Below are 20,664 nucleotides of genomic sequence, written 5' to 3' on the forward strand. Positions count from 1 at the left end.
ATGCAATTGGGAGGGAGGGGCAGAGGGAGGGAGAGAATCTCAAGCAGACTCCCTGCAATGGGCTTAATCCCACAACCCTGAGATTATCATCTGTGCCAAAATCAAGATTAAGACACTCAACCAACTGAGCCACCCAGGTGCCCCAAAAGAAAAGTGATTCCCCTTTTGCACTGTTGGTGGGAACGCAAGCTGGTACAGCCACTCTGGAAGACAGTGTGGAGATTCCTCAAGAAGTTAAAAATAGAGCTACCCTATGACCCAGCAATTGCACTACTGGGTATTTACCCCAAAGATACAGATGTAGTAAAACACCGGGACACCTGCACCCCAATGTTCATAGCAGCAATGTCAACGGTAGCCAAACTGTGGAAGGAGCCACGATGTCCTTTGACAGATGAATGGATACAGATGTGGTGTGTATGTATGTGTATGTATATGTATGTGTGTGTGTGTGTGTGTGTGTGTGTGTGTGTGTATACACAGTGGAATATTACTCAGCCATCAGAAAGGACAAATACCTATGTTAATTTACATTAATATGGATGGAATATTTACGTTAATGTGGATGGAACTGGAGGGTATTATGCTGAGTAAAATAAGTCAATTTTGTCTTTCAACAATTCTATGGTTTCACCCATATGTGGAATATAGGAAGTAGTGAAAAGAACCGAAAGGGAAGTTGCAGGGGTGGGGGGACTGAGTAGGGAAATATTAGAGAGAATGACAAACCATGAGAGACTCTTCACAGAAACAAAGGGTTGCAGAAGGGGAGGTGGGTAGGGGAATGGGGTAACTGGGTGATGGGCATTAAGGAGGGCACATGATGTCATGAGCATTGGGTGTTATACTACATGTTGGCAAATTGAATTTAAATTTAAAAATTAAATAAAAAATGGGTTTTTATTTCAAAAAGACAAGTGGTTTTTATTTAGTATTGGCTGGACATAAAATGTCAGGAATAATTTTATAGGTTGTACTTTAGACATAAATTAAATTAGACATAAAGGAAAGGTATTCTCTGGTCATTAGTTGTACAGAGATTTAGCCTTAATTTTACTGAAATGATAGGAACAATACAGTTATTTCAACTGGGGAATAGAAGATTATACAGTAATTTATAGGATGATATTTTAATATACAAAATTAAGAGACCATGATTCTTCTTCATCACTATGAAGAATAAACTGAAAGCATTTGAGTTTAGATGGTAGCAGTAGGGATTTGGGTTAAGAAGAGGTTCCTGGAAGTCAGTTGCCTAGAATTGGTTGTTGAATCTTTTCTTATAGGAACATTAAAAAAGAAAAAAAATTCTATGCTTTTCTATCCAGCGGGGATATAAAGTGACTTGACAGGAAATAATGTTTGTTGGTTGATCCTGAGCCCTTCTAATCCTGCAGTTAAATAACTCCCTTGCCTTAATCCCTTTGGACTTTGATGTCATTAATCAGTATCTCAAACTGTATATACCAATAGTACAGTAGCCTAATCACTAGAAACCTAGTACACTCAGATAAGTACCTATAAGTGATTTATGCCACTGGAATCTTAGAATCTGCCTCACTAAAATTTACACATGAGAGGGATCTCCTTAAACAGTTCACTACCAAAATGTAAATGCTGGCATTACTGACTCCCTTGCTTAAGCAAATTTTCTACAAGAAAAAAAAAATGTGTCATACAAAGTATGATAGACATTAAATTTCACTGGGACAGAAAGAAGTAGGAGTGTGCTTCACACTTTTTTTTTCTCTTGGCACATGTCAACTTGGGTTAGTTTTTTTAACTCCTCTTTTTCTGAGTCTGGTTCATCCTCCCAAGCAAGATTGGAAGCTCCTTGACAGCAGGGCCCTTATCTCACAGCAGAGTGCTTTATACACAAAGACGCTCAATATATGTATATTGGTGATGAATAAATACTGTTCTTGACCTCTAAACCATCCAGGTGACTAGTCAGTTTTTCTATTTTCCCAGCAGCATTTGAACTTTCTCAAGACAAAAGTTTTTACACCCAGCTCTAGATTTAGATTGGCTGACTTTGCTCATTTTAGTAACTTAACAACCAAAATGTCATTTAAAACCATTTCAAGGGACGCCTGGGTGGCTCAGCAGTGGAGCGCCTACCATCAGCCCATGCATATTCCTAGAGTCTGGGGGGTGGAGTCCCATGTTGGGCTCCCTGCATGGAGCCTGCTTCTCTCTCTGCCTATGTCTCTGCCTCTCCCTGTGTCTCTCATGAATGAATGCAAACTTTTCAGTTATTGAAGCTTCAGATTGGAAAGTCAAGAGAGATGAAGTATGTTAGTCATGTTACTCCAACTCTATGTACTAAGAAGATAGAAACCATTGTTCTTTTTAGATCAAACCAGAGCAGCCTAGAGTTTTGAGAAAGAATATTATGAGTAATAGTGTTTCCTGGCATGTGTACAGTTAAATCTTTTTAAAACAAATTTACATCTTTTGTTCTTTTTATTTTCGTTGAGTTCCCCCTCAAAACGGACTTATCTTTAATGGACCATAATAATAATGTTAATAGTAATAACTTACACATACTAGCTTCTTACTATGTGCCAAACCTATTCTAAGAACTTTGAATTTAATCCTCACAAAAATCTATTACTGTTCCCATTTATAGGTGAGGACATGGGACCTATATAACAGTTTCTGCCTCCTAAAATCAGACGTAAAATTATAAAGAAATAATTCAGTCTATCACATGTTTATTTCTTCATTTTAAATACTGGGCAGCCCGGTGGTTCAGTGGTTTAGCACCACCTTCAGCCCAGCCTAATCCTGAAGACCTGGGATCGAGTCCCACGTTGGGCTCTCTGCATGGAGCCTGTCTCCCCCTCTGCCTGTGTCTCTCCCTCTCTTTCTCTCTCTCTCTGCGTCTCTCATGAATAAATAAGTAAAATCTTAAAAAAAGAAAAAACTAAACATCCCAGGGTTTTTTTTTTTCATTTTTATTGACAGTATCCTCTATGCTATACTTCTTATCCCCATGACTTACTTGTTTTAAAACTAGAATTCTCTCTTAATCCCTATACCTATTTTGCCCATCCCACCTCCTTCCCATCTGGCAAACACCAGTGTGTTCTCTGTATTTATGAGGTTGGGAGGGTTTTTTTGTTTGTTTGTTTTTTGGTGGGTTTGTTTGTTTGGTTATTTTTGTTTAAGTTTCTTTTTTTAAGTTTTTATTTAAATTTCAGTTAACATACTACAGTGTAATATTAGTTTCAGGTCTACAATATAGTATTTCAGCACTTCGTACATTACCCTGTGTTCATCACAAGTACCATCCTTAATCCTCATTAACCATATAAATCCCATCCCCCCACCCACCTCCCCTTTGATAACCATCAATTTGTTCTCTATAGTTAAGAGTCTGTTTCTTAGTTTGTCTCTTTCTCTCTCTCTCTCTCTTTTTTCCCCTCTGTTTTGTTTCATAAATCCTACATATGAGTGAAATCATAGGTATTTGTTTCTCTCTGACTTATTTTACTTTAGCATTATACTCTGTAGCTCCATCCATGTCATTGCAAATGTAAAGATTCCATTCTTTTTATGACTGAGTGATAAACTGTGTGTGTGTGTATGTATACACAACCTCTTCTTTACCCATTCATCAATTGTTGGACACTTGAGCTGTTTCCATTTCTTAACTACTGTAAATAATGCTGCTGCAAACGTAAGAGTGTATGTATCCCTTTGAATTAGTGTTTTGTATCTTCTAGGTAACCAGCAACTGCTGAATCATAGTGTAGTTCTATTTTTAATTTTTGAGGAACCTCCATACCGTTTTCCACAGTGGCTACACCAGTTTGTGTTCCTACCAACAGTGTATGAGGGTTCCTTTTTCTACACATCCTCACCGACACCTTTTGTTTTTTGTGTTTTTTATTCTAGCCATTCTGATAGGTATGAGGTGATTATAGTTTTTATTTGCATTTCTCTGATTATGAGTGATAATGATCATCTTTTCAGGTGTCTGCTGGCCATCTGTATATCTTCCTTGGAGCAGTGTCTGTTCATGTCTTCTCATTTTTTAATTGGGATTATTTGTTTTTTGGATGTTCAGCTATGTAAATTCTTTATGTATTTTGGAGACTAACCCTTTATCAGATATGTTATTTGCAAATATCTTCTCCCATTCCATAAGTAGCCCTTAGTTTTGTTGATTGTTTCCTTCACTGTGCAGTGACTTTTTATTTTGATGGAGTCCCAGTGTTTTATTTTTGCTTTTGTTTCCCTTGCCTCAGGAGACATAGCTAGAAAAAAGTTCCTACAGTCAATGTCAGAGACATTACTTCCTGTGCGGTCTCATAAGATTTTCATGGCTTCGGGTCTCACATTTAGGTCGTTAATTCATTTTGAATTCTGTTTTATGGGTATGGTGTAAGAGTGGCTCAGTTTCATTCTTTTGCATGTTGCTCTCCAGTTTTCCCAATACCATTTGTTGAAGAGACAGTCTTTTTCCCATTGGATCTTCTTTCCTGCTTTATCAAAGATTAATTGACCATATAATTATTGGTTTATTTCCGGGTTTTCCTATTCTGTTCCTTTAATCTATGTGTTTATTTTTGTGCCAGTACCATACTGTTTTGGTTACTACAGTTTTATAATACAACTTGAGGTCTTGGAATTGTGATGCCTCTGGCTTTACTTTCTTTTTCAAGACTGCTTTGGCTTTTCAGGGTCTTTTCTGGTTCCATAAAAATTTTAGGATTATTTGCTCTGGTTCTGTGAAAAACGTGTTGGTATTCTGATAGGAATTCCATTATATAGACATTTTAGCAATATTAGTTCTTCCAGTCCATGAGCATAGAATGTCTTTCCGTTTCTTTGTGTCATCTTCAATTTCTTTCACCCATGCAAGTTTTCAAAGTATGAGTTTCACCTCATTGGCTAGGCTTATTCCTAGGTATCTTAATATTTTTGGTACAATTATAAATGGGATTGTTTTTTTAATTTCTCTTTGTGCTGCTTTGTTATTGGTATATATAATGCAATAAATTTCTGTACAATATTTTTGTATCCTGCAACTTTACTGAACTCATTTATCAATTCTAGCAGTTTTGGGGCAGAGTCTTTAGTGTTTTCTGTATATAGTATAAGTCATCTGCAAATAGTGAAAGTTTTACTTCTTCCTTGCCAATTAGGATGCCTCTTCTTTTTGTTGTCTAATTGTTGTAGGTAGAACTTCTAGTACTATGTTGAATAAAAATAGTGAGAGTGGACAGCCTTGTCTTGTTCCTGACCTTAGTGGGAAAGGTCTCAGTTTTTCCCCATTGAGAGTGATGTGAGCTGTGGATTTTTCATATATGGTCTATGTTCCCTCTGTACCTACTTTGTTGAGGGTTTTTATCATAAGTGGATGTTGTACTTTGTCAAATGCTTTTTCTACATCTATTGAAATGATCATATAATTATTACCTTTCTGTCATTGATATGATGTATCACATTGGTTGATTTGCAAGTAATGAACTACTCTTGCAACCCAGAAATAAATTCTACTTTATTGTGGTAAATGACTTTTTTAAAGTATTATTGGATTCGGCTTACTAGTATTTTGTTGCATTTGTTTTGTTTTTTAGATTCCATATATAAGTGAAATCATATGGTATTTGTGTTTCTCTGTCTGACTTACTTCCCTTAGCAAATATCCTCCGAGGCAAGGCCATCCGTATTGTCACAAATGGCAAGATCACATTTTTTAATGGCTGAGTAATATTCCAGTGTGTGTGTGTGTGTGTGTATACACACTGCACCTTCTTTATCCATTTTCTGTCCATGGACACTTAGGTTCCTTGTATCTTGGCTACTGTAAAGAATGCTGCAGTGAATATAGACATTCATATATCATTCATATATCTTTTTGAAAGTCCAGTTTCTGTATCCTTTGTATTATCTTACTCTGTATCTATATGCAAGTAAAATGTAAATCAGCATTCAGCAAATTATTTTTGGGCCCAAAATACTTACTCACCAAAGAATATTAGTTTCCAGCCACAGTCCACTCTGAATACTGCATCTAGTTATATTTCAGATTGAAGAATTTCTATGTAGTATACATGGTTTTAAGGGGTTTTTTGGCCTCCCCCAACCTAGTCATCTTGATAGTGATTTCCTCAAAGAAGTATTCTTTCTGTTCCAGATATGGAGACTTTCATTTTACATACTGCAAGAAAAAGAGACCAAAAAGAAAGAAAATAAATGGGGTGGAGGGTCTAAAGGTGAACCATTATGTTACCTATAAAAGTTGCCTTTTATTAGTCACCTTTTAAAAATGATCTCCAAACTGTTGCCTCTAAGTCAGTGGTGACTCAACAAGCCTCACCCTTCCTCCTTCTAGCTCAGTGGGTTAGAGTTGGGATTAATTAATTTGAAATTGGCTCAGCCAAATTACTCCTTCAGTTAACAAACTTTTATTAAACATATGCTATGTGACAGCACCATGTCAGGTGAGGTAAAGAAGAGAGAGATTTTCTCCTGTGTTTAGTTTTCCGGTTAATGGCTTATGCATGAAAGATGAATGCAGTACTTTACTCAGAGTGGAAATAAGCAGTTCTCTAGATTATAGAGTCTAAACATGTTTATGCAAAATACAGGTGTATCTTGTATGCATGTGTATGCGTTTATGTGTGTGTGTGTGTGTGTGTGTGCGCGCGCGCGCGTGGTGTTTAGGCACCTATTAACTAGCTGGGCTTTGCAGGCTCTTGGGTGTTTGCAGAATACTGATGAGGATCACCGGCCTCTGAGATTTCCACTTAAGACTGTACCTGCCAAAGGAGTGATTTATTTTTCTTCTGGTCCTTTGCAGGCATACCCAGAGTATCTCATCACATACCAGATCATGAAGCCAGAAGCTCCGGCACAAACCGCCACAGCCGCCGAGCAGAAGACCTAGTGAATGCCCACTGGTAAAGGCCACATTGGATTTCAACCTGGGACTGGATTACAGTGGATTGTTTCCAACAAAATCAATATTCCGTCAATCCCTGACAGCCTAGAAAGAAGCTGTCTATCCTTTATAAAGCATTGCTATAGTGATGAATATAGTATGAGTAACTGACACATACTCACCTGCTACTGTTCTCTTTGAGGAAATGTTTACAGGGGCGGCCTTTTACCATATCTCAGGCTCACTGCATTGCAAGTGTCCATTTCTAAAATGAGATTGCTTTGATGTAGGCTTGGAAATGGAGGAAAAAAAAAAAACGTAACTGATACTTTCCCAGATTTCACTCTTCACACACTACATTTGCTTTGTTATATATCGCACATGTATGTACGAGATGTACACATATGATAGGCTCATTTTTAATTTTTTTAAACATGCATCATCGTCTTTTTTTTCTTTTTCCTTTTCTTTTTTTTGTTTTGTTGGTTTGTTGGTTTACTTTGAAAATGAGCCAGAGCCTTCTTGAGGATATTTTGCACAAAGTCACACTGACTAAAATCATTAGCGATTCAACCCAAGCTTCTGGCTGAGCAAGACTTAGTTTCCCCTTTTTTTCACTTGGATTTCTTTTGTATCCATACTTATCATTGTAAATCGGGATGGGAAGGAAGAACATCACGTTTTAGTTTCCTTTTATGAATCGGCCAGTCTTACCAGGGAGAGGCACAGAGGTCAGCCTGACAGAGGAGCTCCCAGGTTCAGAGAAGTCAAAGCCGCTGAGGGCCCCTGGCTCTTCCTGATGGATCACAGCCTGCGCCGGAGGCATGCAGGACATTGCCAGAGACCCAGAGACGCACAGCCAGGGAAAGGTCGGAGTGATGTGTGGCCAAAACCAAGGGAGGGCTGTGGGGGAAGAGCTGTGCACCCCTACTACCGCTGCGGGAAAGGATGGCAGGGCCTGCTCACAGAGTACTTCTCTTCACTGCATCCCTACCAACGGGTAGTCGCCCCCAACATTAGCTGCCTTATTGCCAAATTCAGTGGAATTATTGTTCTTCATTAGAGTCACCAAAATCTTTATTGTTTCTCCAGATTAGAAAGCTAGGATTCAGACACTCTTTAGTAAGTAGGTATGCAAGAACTTTTGTGTTTCCTCCAGATTTGGGGCTTATTTTGAGTGAGGTGCTTCAAATAGTTTCTGTAGGTCCCGGCACTACATTTGCAAACCATCTCTTCAAACTTCTTAACAGACAAGGAGAACAGAAACTGAAACCAAAGCTTTTTCGGTTATTTTTGTAAAGGAAGGTGGAGAAATACTATATGTTTCTTCAGGAAATTGCTACTTTGTTTGTGTGATTTAATCAACATTTGCCCAGTGCACATTGACACTTGTAAAGGATTATCCATTACAGATCTTACACTTGCCCTTTGCACCTTAACTGAACAGCGAATCGACTGCATTAATTTATTTGACATGCTGTGTATCTACTCAGCTTTGAAACAAAAATAACATACATGTATGTGGCTAAAAAAAAAAAAAAAAAAGGAAAACCAGTGTGACATAAACTTGCCATTTCAACTTAAAATTCTGAAAACTAATTTGTGTTTTAATGCAGGCTCATTAAGCCGTGACCTCATTTAATCTCCTAAAGGAAAATAAAATGGTGACATGCAAAAATTCTAGAATAGGCTCTTAAAATATACATTTAGCTTTCTTTCTGGCTTGAATCCAACACTAGAACTAGGCATCGGGAACTAGTGTGAGTTTTGTAGCAGAATCTTGCATGGGTCCTCAACGTGAAATCAAGAATTAGCCTCAATGGTTGCTTCTATTGAAGTTTTAGTGACCCAAGCTGGGTGTTGTGTCTTGACTACTTGTCTAATAGCACTAGAATCCCATACGAAGCTTCCAAGTTTCATCTTTATTAAGAGGGCTTTTTTCCTCCTCTCCTTTTTTTTTTTGCTGTGCATAACAATGGGTTGGAGAAATGGCATCTGTATAGTTTCCAGTAGCTGTGAAAGTGTATATTACTTGCCTCCCCACTTAGATAGAGTTTAAAATGGTAAACAGAGCTGTGATTTTTAGTTCAGTAAGAAGGTGAATATGGTATAGATATCAAAGCTTCATAGCTTTATTAAAAAGATAAGCCACTATTCGACTGTGGTCGTATGTCGTTTCCATCACACTAACTAGATTAATGGATGTTTTAAACTTCAGCCTTACACTTGAGAAGTCAAACTGTGGTTCAGTATTTAAACTGCCAATGTTATGTATCTGATGTTCTGTGTGCCGAGTAAAGGTACTGTGTAAGGAAGACATTTGCAGTGCTTCTTGTCTTGTAATGATTCAAGTGTATAGTAGTTATTGAAAGAATGTGTATATATTACTCATCTGCTAAAGAGAATGGGTTAATTGATATTTCACAGGAGCCAAATACATTTTTTCAAAACTTGAAAACCAAAGGTCATCATGAGTGCCCACAAGTTAGCAAAAGTTAATTACATTTGGAACTTCCGTCTGTAGCAGCGTGAAAAACCCTTTGGAATATAAAAGCATGATGTTAACTTAGGCCAAAATCCACTTAGTGTCTTGTATATGCGCTGTATAGGAACACTAGCAAGTTGAGGAATTCCGATATGGCCTCCCCTGAGATGGCCCATGTGTTTCCCAAACCAAATGGAAGAGAGAATCTGGACACCTCCACCAGCTTTACTGCAATTCTAAAATCAAACCTAGACCTGATGGTTCCAGCTTACGGGGTATTGCCAGCTGAGTTCTTGACTCGTAAGTTAAATGCTCTGGACTGGACACTTTGTCCTTGTACTTGGCCTCCTTCCCTTTTTCCCCAGGTTGCTAGTCTGGAATTATAATTAGCTCCAGTAGTTACCTAGGACCCCATTCATTTTCCTCCTTTCTTCATCTTGAGTCTTGCAAAAGGAGACTGTACTTCTGTTTCCATATCACAGCCAGACCGGCTAGTAGGCCCTATGTGCTCTGCTCCGCAGGTTCTGCCAATGTGTTAACAAACGACAGCGTGGGAACCAGAGTTTTACTTCTATGCAAAATAATAGCAGTACAACCAGGATTCTTACTTACCTTTTCCTTCTTGGACTTTTTAGCTTTCCAGTAACATAAGTAGAATAAATAATATTCGGATGTTTTCATGACAGCATCCTTGTGCTCCTTGACCCTGATGTCAGCAGCTAGACTAATTTTCCTTTGCTCTCAAAATAGCAAAGTGCATTGATATATACAGAGAATTGCCTGAATATGGCAAATAAAGTAATATAGATTAATATTCTATTATTATAGTCTTTATACAAAAAATAACACTTTGGTGTGTGCTCGAAGAGCAGTAGAATGCAATAAGTCGCCTAGGTTTTTCTTTATTTCAGTGCATCTGCCAACTGCACAAGGGTTATTGGCCATTGCTCACTCTCCCTTTCTAAACACGTGCGCTCTTTAGATTCCCGCAGACAGCCTTGCAATCAGAAATGGTGTGTTTCCAAGCACCTTGCCTCCATGGCGGCGGGAGCCCGCTTGTATGATAATGTGTGATCAGCAGCCTGCTTGCTGTGATTTTTGTTGGGCAGTTATCTTCCACAGAGCCATAGACTGTAGTCGTTCAGGGAACACTCAAACTGACATAAAGGTAGGATTTCGTGTGTCAGAAATTCACTGGAAAGATGAAACTTAAACTTGACCAATGTCAAATCAGGGACAGAAAAATGAAAAGAAGGCAGATTGTGAAGATAATATTTGAGCTTTGGTTGGACGCTTTTAGCATATGACTAGGAAATGCTTTTTTAAAAAAACCATCCTAAAAAGTAAGGCGTCTCCAGATACCTTGTGCATTCTGAAATTAATAGACAATTAAATGTTTCTTAAGAAAGCCTTAACTATGGCAGAAACTTTTTAACCTTTTATAGCCTAATAAAGAAAAAGTTGTAATTCCATTTCTTAGTGTTTGAAAGGTGTCAGTGAGCCGGGTACGTCTCCATGTATGTCACACCCGTTAAGCTGATTTGATGAGGGTATATTTCATAAGTCATGCTCCCTTTACATGCCAAGGAGCTGATCTAATCAATCTCTCCCGATTTCTCTATGTCTGAAATTCCTCAGCTGCCAGATATTCTGGTTTAAAGAAATGCTAGCAAGATTTCAAAACTTAGTCAGTGTTGTGTGTGTGGGGACACAGCAGCATCTCATGAAGATACCATGTGGGATCTCAGTGTTGCCCAAGCTGTTTTTTAATCATTTTAAATTATAAGCCATGGTTATGAGTGAAGGGCAGTTGGAAGCTCCAGATTGTATACCCTGTAAGACCAAATCCGCTCGTGGTGTGACCAGTTTTACACATCTGCCAGTGGGTCCTGCCTCCTTTGAAATAATAGTCACACCACACGGATGATTGCATTTGGACTCCCTTCATTCACATTTTCTATTCTGCTTTACACTTTTCACACCCACCCTACTACTCATCTTCTCAAACAGATTTCTAATGCTCCACAATTCAGATTGTTTTTGCTACTTTTTGTCTGTCTCCGCATTTCTGCAGGCTGCCCTGAAAGCCCTTTGTTGATTCAGAGTGTTTGCAAAGAAATGCAGTTAAACTCTGGTAGTGGGTGTCTCACGCACATTCCCATACCCCTCCCCAAGGTTCAGGATGAGAAGCTAGAAAACACAATAGTACAAACGGAACCAAAATCTTTGAGGCTAATAGCCTAGACCTAGAAGATGACCTTGACCCTATAACCATTGTATTCATTACACAAAATATTTAAACTCTTCATGTGCATATAATACCTGCTTCTGCTTCCATTGTTTCAAGCTCACTGGTCTTTGTGGTAGTTGTATTTGTCTTTGATAGCTACAAACTAAAAAGGTACTTTTATCAACAAGGTTTCTCAAAAACATTTACCAAACCAGCTTTGAGGAAATCTAGGATGTTTCCTGGCAACAGCATTTGGAGTGGTAATCGTATTTTCCCATTGTGATGTTGGTCTGTGTAAGTAACCATCGTAGTGACTCCATTATCAGTGTTGTTTTTATTTTTAGTCTCTGTGTGACCCACCAGTGGCAGGGGGGTCCAATCCCCTCTCTTTGCTTTTATGCATTTGTCTGTTTGTAGGATTGCCAGATAAAATACAAGACACCCAGTTACATTTGAATTTTAGGTAAATAATTTTTTAGCTCAAGTAGGTTTCATGCATTATTTGGCATATATTTACGGTAAAAAAAAAAGTTATTATTTATCTAAAATTCAAATTTAACTGAGCATCCTGGCCTTTTGCTTTGTTTTGTTTTCCTAAATCTGGCAACCCTGTCAGTTTGGTCATGGGAAATCGCTCACAGCATGTAAATCCTTGTAGTCTTCACTGTCTTTCACGTGGAATGGAAGACCTTTTTTCCCTCGCCCTCTGCTTTCTAAAAGAGGGCATCAAGGAACTTCACCTGCCTGCATGGTGGGTTTCTATTTAAGACATCTTTATGATTATATTTAACCTGTAATTGTGCTTTGGCTAAATGTCTAACAGTACTTGTAACTGTTTAATATTCAATAAAAACATTTTTAAAGTACACTGTGTATGGATAGCAGTTACTCTGGAGTGTCTTAATTTCCCTGTTTGTTCATTTCAACCTGACCAACCTTAACGACTGACCTGAAACTCAGAATACAAATAGCCACTGTGGCTCCTGGGCTTCCTGGTGAGATCTGTGCTGGCGGGGCCTTACCCGCACCTCCAAGCCTGCATGGGAGTTGGGCAAGTACAGCACTTGCAGGAGAAGCACCAGCTCCCTTTAGAAATAGCTCTGCAGGGAAGGGTCCTGGGCTGCTCGAGGCCCCGCAGCCTGCTGTGCACCCTTCCTTCCCTGCACTTTCCCCGCAGAGACCTACCTCCTACGATGGGAAACTTCAGCTACCCCGCACGCTGCCTGGCTCATACTGCTAAGGAAATTGTTTCTTTTTCTTCCATTCTTTTTTCTCTGTGCCTACTGATTCATGTATAGGTAGCCAATTGGAAACTAGAATTTTATCCATAACTTCTTTGGCAGAGGGAGTGTTAAGAGTCACAAGGAGACATAAGTACCTGAAAGCATGCTAATAACCCTGCAAACAGCAATACCTATCACTGAGCCCTTAGTGTTAGGAGTGGGGTGGATAGTTAGGGCCAGGGGCCCCAAAAGATATGGAGTCAGGACAGCTAAAATCAAACAGCACTGACGTCGTGTTTTTAGCTCAGACCGGACCACACTAGCATTCTGCTTTGCAGCCTTTGCAGAAATGACTTCTGCGAAATGTTCTAAACTAAGGCAATCAACCACGAGGTGTTTGTCACTGTCACGGGCAAGGGGCCATGAAGACCTAAGCCCCCGGATGTCAGCAAAAAAGACCATCCGCACATTGACGTTAACCTAAAAGATACGTGACCAAAGCCTGATTTGGCGTGACTCAGCACACCCGGATGGCTTGTGATAGCTCCGCCAAAGGGCTCAGAAAACCCCTGAACTTAGAAACTCCAGGGGCAACACTCTCGGGCCCCCTCCCTCTCCAGGAGCTTTATACTTTGGCTCAATAAACCGCTTTGCTGCCCATCGCTCTTCATCTGATCTCTATTCTTCGAAGTGGCAGGACCACAAACCACACACACTGAAGGCAGAGAATTCCTGCAACATGATGATGAACCAGGTACTTTATGCATACATTGTCATTAGTAATCCCCACTTTACAGTTAGAGAAATGGAGGCTCAGAGGTGAAACCATCTAATTTATGTACCAGAATTCTTCAGTATAGACGTTGGCACCTGTTGCTGGGCACCAAACCTGACTGCATCTGAAGTTCCAAGGTACCGCTTAAGTGGGAATGAAAACCCCTTGGTGACTCTACTACCTGCCTTTGTATCATCAGTGTGAGAAGATCGGATTCCAGATGCCACCAGACTCGGGTTTTCCCTGTGGTTATTGCCAGTGTTAGAAAACCAAAATTATGGATTGTCTTTTAAATTTCTTTCTGACAGTTCTTTATTGTGTGTAGAAATGCAATCGACTTCTGTATGCTAATTTCGTATCCCCCGATGCTACTGAATTCATTTATTCGAGCAGTTTTTTGGCAGTCTTTCACAATGGCTTCTTAAAATTCAACACCAAAGGCATGATCCACAAAAGAAAGAAACTGATAGGCTAAACTTCATTAAAATGTAAAAATTTCTGTGAAAGACACTGTGCAGAGATGAGAAGACAAGCCACAGCCCGGGAGGAAATATTTGCTAAAGCCGCATCTGATCAAGTACCACTATCCAAAATATACAAGGAGTTCTTCAAGCTCGGTATTAAGAAATGGAACAAGCCGAATAAAGCCCAGGCCAAAGGTCCCAACAGACACCTGGCCAGAGAAGATAAACAGATGGCAGGTAAGCATAAGAAAAGAGGTTCCACGGAGAGGCCTTAGGTGAATGCAAACTAAGGCAACAATGAGAAAGCACTGCACACCTGTTGGGGTATCCCGAAATCCCAAATGTGGCGAGGATAGGGGGGCGAGAACTCTCATTCTCATTCGTTGCTGGTGGGAGCGGAAAACAGTATAATCGGAGATGCTTTGGCAAGTTTCTTCCATAGTCATAACCATACAACCCAGCACTTGTACTCCTTGGTGTTTACACAAAGGAGCTGAAAACTGTGTCCACACAAAACCCTGCATGCTGATGTTTATAGCAGCTTTATTCAGAACTGCAACAGCGTAAAAGCAACCACGGCATCCTTCAGCAGAAAACAAATAAGCTGCGACACATCCAGACAATGGGGTGTTACTCGGCTCTAAAACGAAATGAGCTTCCAAGCCATGAAAAGACAAGGAGACTTAGATGAAAATGAAAAATGAAAAGGAAGCCAATCTCAAAAGGCTGCACACTGTATGATTCCAACTACATGACATTCTGAAAAAGGCAAAGCTCTAGAGACAGTGAAAAGGTCAGTGAATGCCAGGGGATAGGTGGGAAGAGAGGGAGAAGCAGGTGGAGCACAGGAGCTTCGTAGAGCAATGAAAATACTCTAGGGTATCATGATGGTGGACACGTGTCCAAACCCATGGCATGAACAGGCCCAAAGGGTAAACCCTAATGTAAACTATGGACTTTGGGTGATTAGAATGTGTCAGTGTGGTTTCGTCCACGAATAAATGTGCCACCCTGGTGGGGGATGCTGACAAGGGGGGCCACGCATGTGGGGGGACGGGCCATACATGGTAAATCTCTGTACCTTTCAGTTTTGCTGTAAATCTAAAACTGCTGTTAAAAACTCAGTTTATTTTTAAAGAGAGAGATGAGGATAGAAACATGTTCTAGCTAAGTATGGATAGATCAATAGATAGATGGTACATGGATCGACTTTCTTTTTTAATAGAGCCAGGAAGCCTATAGAGGCACAAGAAGAAATATTAAATAAAAATAGTTAATTATAACCTAACTCCTCCTTTGACTTCTAGGAGGTAATTGGTGTTAAAGAGGGGATCTCCCCCCAAAAAATATAAATAAATAAATAAATAAATAAATAAATAAATAAGTAAATAAGTAAATAAATAAATAAATAATAAATACGGGATCCCTGGGTGGCTCAGCGGTTTGGCACCTGCCTTCGGCCCAGGGTGTGATCCTAGAGTCCCGGGATCGGGTCCCACATCAGGGACATCAGGGTCCCTGTATGGAGCCTGCTTCTTCTGCCTGTGTCTCTACCTCTCTCTCTCTCTCTCTCTCATGAATAAATAAATAAAATCTTAAAAAAAAAAAAAAACAGGTTAAAGAATCCTGGTATTTTCAGGGACACCTGGGTGGCTCTGTCAGTTAAATGTCTGCCTTGGGCTGAGGTCATGATCCTGGGGCCCTGGGTTGGAGCCCCACACTGGGTTCTATACTCAGCGGAGAGTCTGCTTTTCCCTCTCCCTCTGGTGTGCCCCTGGTGGTGCTCGTGCACGGGCTCTCATTCTCTCTCAAATACAATCTTAAAAAAAGAAAAAAAAAAGAATCCTAGTATTTTCAATTAGTATTAAACTGGGGAGAACTAAGGAGAAAAGCAGAAAATTCTGTTGGACTCAAAACTGGATTTTATAGACTAGTGCTCCAAAGTTGAGACCCAGGAGGATTATGAGGAAAAGGAAACAGTAAAGCCAGACAAGCCCTTCACCCGGGGGTTCTCCAGGGTATTACAGTAAGTGCAAGTGGGAACCCAACCACAGGGCAAGTGGCTTTGTTCTCTGTCTAAATAGTCTTCAAAGTAAGGGAGAATAAAAAAATAATTAAAAGTCAGGCAGGATAGTATATACCTAAGAGAACTGAAAGTAGGGACTCAAAATAGGTATTTGTTAAAAAAAAAAAAAAGAAAAAGAAAAGAAAAAAAGAAAGAAAAAATGCCTATTATAAGCAAAGACAAAAGACAAATAGAAAATGTTTGCAATCCATACTATACTAGAGACAAGGGGCTAATCTCTTTCATACAGAACAGAGTTCCTGAAAATCTATAAGATAAAAAAAGACAGTTACAAACACACAGTTCATTAAAAAAAAATACAAATGGTTCCTGAATACATACAAGTGTTCTATCTCAGGAGAAAAGAAACAGAGGTTAAAATAGTAAATTAACGAAACTTAACTATCAGATTAACCCAGGAAGTTTTATGACAAAATGAATATTTGAGTAAAAAAGCAGTGTGTGTGGGAGAGAGATTGCATAAATCTAAACATCACATACACTTTTATCAGACATATCACATTCTCTGACCACAACATTAAGACTATAACCATCAGGGAAACTGAGTGGGGAAAAATTAGGGAGGAAGACAAACCATAAGAGACTCCTAACTCTGGGAAACAAACAGGGCTGCAAAGGGGAAGGGGGGGGGAGGATGGGGCAACCAGGTGACAGGTACTAAGGAGGGCACTTGATGGGATGAGCATTTGATGTCTTCAAAATTAAAAAAGACTATACCCATCACATAGAGTGGTTAAAAAACAAAAAGCTAGCCACGTGGGGGTTTAAAAACATGCCCTTATACCATTTTTTAGCTAAAGAAGAAAATAAAAAGTGAAACTACATACTATTTAAAAAATAATTGGTTGATACTATTATAAAATATTATGCAGCCACTGAAAAGCTGGCTGGGTCAGTTAAGCATCCAACTCTTCATTTAGGCTCAGGTCATGATCTCAGGGTGGTGGGATCAAGGATCAAGCCTTGCATCAGGCTCCGTGCTCAGCAAAGGAGTCTGCTTGAGATTCTTTCTCTCCCTCCGCCCCTCCCCCACCTGCCCTTTCTTAAAAAAAAAAAAAAAGATGAAGGAGAACCGATACACAGACACAGGATATCTCCAAGAGTTTGCTGTTAAAGTGAAAAGGCAGGCTGTGTGCGGATCAACACGTGTCCGCCACCATCCCCTAGGGCAGGAGGGTCAGACTGAGCAAAGACACGTTCTCTCAATTCTAGTGCTTTATGCCTTCGCAACTCAGAAGCCAAGAATGTGATTCCTTAGGTTCTGCGTCCAGGCCGGTGCCATCCCTGACCCCGGGCAGTGAGAGTAAATGTCTAGGTGATCAAACTGAGGGCAGGGCAGGGGTAACAAGGAACAGCCAGAGGGAAACTTCTGGTAACAATATCATCCTGTCAAACATACATTTATACAACGCGTGAATAAAAGTCTCCAAACAGCTCATTTTGGTTGCCAAAAGTTAACAGAAGTGGGCTGCAGGGCACGGATATGGAAGAGAATCGCTCCATTTTTATTCTCACCTGTTTGTTCTTTGAAATTTGGGGCAGTGAGCACATTTCCATATGTTAATCACCGAGCAGCTTTATTGGGATATAATTTATATGCCATAAAGTTTTACCCATTTTCTTTTCTTTTTTTAAATTTTTATTTATTTATTATAGTCACACACAGAGAGAGAGAGAGGCAGAGACACAGGGAGAGGGAGAAGCAGGCTCCATGCACCAGGAGCCCGACATGGAATTTGATCCCGGGTCTCCAGGATCGCGCCCTGGGCCAAAGGCAGGCGCCAAACCGCTGCGCCACCCAGGGATCCCAGTTTTACCCATTTTTAGGGCGCAGTTCAGTGATTCTTAGGTTTACTAAATTTACGAGTCGTCCAACCACAGCCAAAGAGGTGACACAAGATCAGCGTGGGACTCTGATGGGAGGCGCCTGCCCGGAGCCTCAGGGCCAAGTTCAGTAGCCTCCCCCTGAACTTCCCTGCGACACCGTGTAGGAGCCAAGCCCCTCAGTTCCTGCTCTGCTAAGACTCGATTCCCTGCTCTCACGGGAGGTCCGAGCGCTGTTCCAGACCATCCTGGCGCCCTGTTCCGTCGGTGCTGGCAGCACCCAGGTTCCCAGGGCTGCCATGGGGCCTTTGCTAATTGCTGGAGATAAAGTGCGCACCACCTAGACGGTGGATCCAGAGGCTGAACAGAAACTTCAGGGGACGGAGGTTATGAAATCCCCAATCTCAAGGGTAACGGAAGATGGTCCTGTAAAGGCCTCTCCTTGGGACACCCGGGTGGCTCAGTGGTTGAGCGTCTGCCTTCGGCCCAGGGCCTGATCCCAGAGTCCCGGGATCAAGTCCCACATCGGACTCCCTGCCTGGAGCCTGCTTCTCCCTCTGCCTGGGTCTCTGCCTCTCTCTGTGTCTTTCATGAATAAATAGATACAATCTTTAAAAAATAATAATAAAGGCCTCTCCTCCTAAAGATGTGTGTTGGAGAAATGGAGCCTTTTCCCTGTTTCTCACCCACTGCTGCCCATGCACGATTTTGCTAACAAACGTCTCTCACAGGAAGAGGACGCCCCTCCGGCTGGTCAGAACTCAGCACATCCATGGACATGAGGGTCCTATGCCTCAAGACGAACACGTTTTTCTTGTTCTTTCTCCTGCCACAAAGTCCTTCCCTTCCCTTCTCTACCAGCAACGAGGAAGATAGCCCAGGGTGGGGCTGGCTCGCTCAACTCGGCTCTTTTAGGTTCATGGAGAAGGAAGTTGGTCCGAGCTGGCTTGTCCTACTCAGGTCTTGCCTGAGAACCCATTCGATGGGTGTTCCGAATCCTTGGATGAAAATGCAGTCCAAACCTCCCCACCCTCACGGCACTGTCTGCACTCAAGGGAAGCAGGGGAAGGAATTTGGGGGTCACGGGTTCATGGGAATGTCTTACCCAGAGACCCCGGAGCTACACAGGTCACCTGCCTCAACCGGCTGCCGGACAGTTTCAGCTCTGTATTCTGCTGGCGGAGAATTCCAGCACATACTCTCTCTAGCCAGTTGTCCTCCCTATCAGGCACTGGGTTGATCTCTGTGCCACTCACTGGGAAGCCGGAAAGACACCTTGGGTGGACTCAGATGTAAAACGGTGAACTCTCAGGGGGAGGCAGGGGGTCCTGTGAAATCAGTGGGGACTTCCAACCCTCCCCCCCCCACTCCCTCCTTGGATTGTGCTTTTACAGCTTCCTACTTTCTAGCATTTCTTTATCTAAGAATAGGTGTATCCTGTGATGTTTTCTGGATCAGATGGGGCCGCTGATACTATACATTATGGTTTGAAAGCTCTTTCGGTCCGTGGAAGAGATCTTAGATGACAAATGTCTCTAGGTTAGGAGTGAAACTTGCATTTTCAGGTTTTCTTGAGTCTGAGAAGTTGACACGTTTCAACCAACATAGTAGGAAGTGACATCCTGTGACTTCTGAAACCAGATCATAAAAAGAGGTGTTGGCTGAAACCCTCCCGCCGGAGCTCTGATCTGTCTTGTGAGAAATCTGACTGCTCCGGGGAGAGGGCGAGTGTCAATGCTCCAGGTGACTGTCACCACTGAGCTCTCAGCTGAAAGCCCTTGACTGCCAGTCATTCGAGCATGTATTTTGGATGCCCAGCCTCACTCCCTTCAGATGACAGCAGCACGAGTGCCATCGCTGCCTGTGACCACCTGAGAGACTCCCGGGGAGGACTACTTGGCAGAGCTTTTCCCTAGTTTCTAATCCACAAACTCATGAGCAAAATTAAGTGGTTATTGGTTTACACAATGAAGTCCTTGGGTATCGTCATAGTAATAGTGACAGTAATTGAAAGTTACGGTCTGGGGGTCAAAAGGAAGGGTGATGGAAGAAGACAGAGCTGTTTCAGGCATTTGTGAACTAGCTGGAAATCAGAAATCGCCTGTGAGAGTCTGTAGGGAATGAGTCTTTAGGTAGGCCCCCAAATCCCTAGTTTTTAAGTCATCTCCCACAGCACAGAAGCTATAAATCCCATCCCCCCACCTTGAGTCTCTCCCATGTACTCTATCAGTTGTGCTGCCCATTTCTGCAGATTTAGATCCCTAGGTGAAATAAGGATCATTTTGCCATGTTCCTCAAAAACCCGGTTGTTTTGAGGTCACATTAAATGTAAATTAATTTATGGAGAAGTATCTTCTCAGTAATGAGTCTGTGTATCTGAGAGCGTAATACATCCTTTGCTTTTTTCAAGAGTTCTTTTACGTCCCTTGGTAGGGAGGGCCTTACCAGGGCCACATATGGGTCTCTTGCCTATCTCTGGTAAAGTTTATTGTAGGCTTTTCATCTTGAAATTATATTGGAAGTGGGATCTACTACTTCTCTTTTACTTTTAATTGCTATTTTTTTTACCTAGGAGAGCTATTTTTTCATATTCACTTCACAATCAAGCACTTACTGAATTCTCTTATTCCTAAAGGACTTTCAGTTGATTCTCTGGCTTCTCGGACACCCATCATCTGC

General features: G+C 41.1%; 1 protein-coding gene across 1 annotated transcript in view; it reads left to right on the top strand.

Annotated features, from left to right (window-relative positions):
- Nucleotides 1-12,479, top strand: part of TNKS (tankyrase) — a 212,390-nt gene extending 199,911 nt beyond the window's left edge. The window contains exon 27 of the mRNA XM_041753371.1: nucleotides 6,818-12,479. Within this exon, the coding sequence (XP_041609305.1) occupies nucleotides 6,818-6,904 (87 nt within the window). The 3' untranslated portion in view covers nucleotides 6,905-12,479. The remainder of the gene's footprint in view (nucleotides 1-6,817) is intronic.
- Nucleotides 12,480-20,664: the final 8,185 nt, after the last annotated feature.

The sequence above is a fragment of the Vulpes lagopus genome, chromosome 4 (genome assembly GCF_018345385.1).
Source record: "Vulpes lagopus strain Blue_001 chromosome 4, ASM1834538v1, whole genome shotgun sequence".
In the NCBI taxonomy this organism is placed as follows: domain Eukaryota; kingdom Metazoa; phylum Chordata; class Mammalia; order Carnivora; family Canidae; genus Vulpes; species Vulpes lagopus.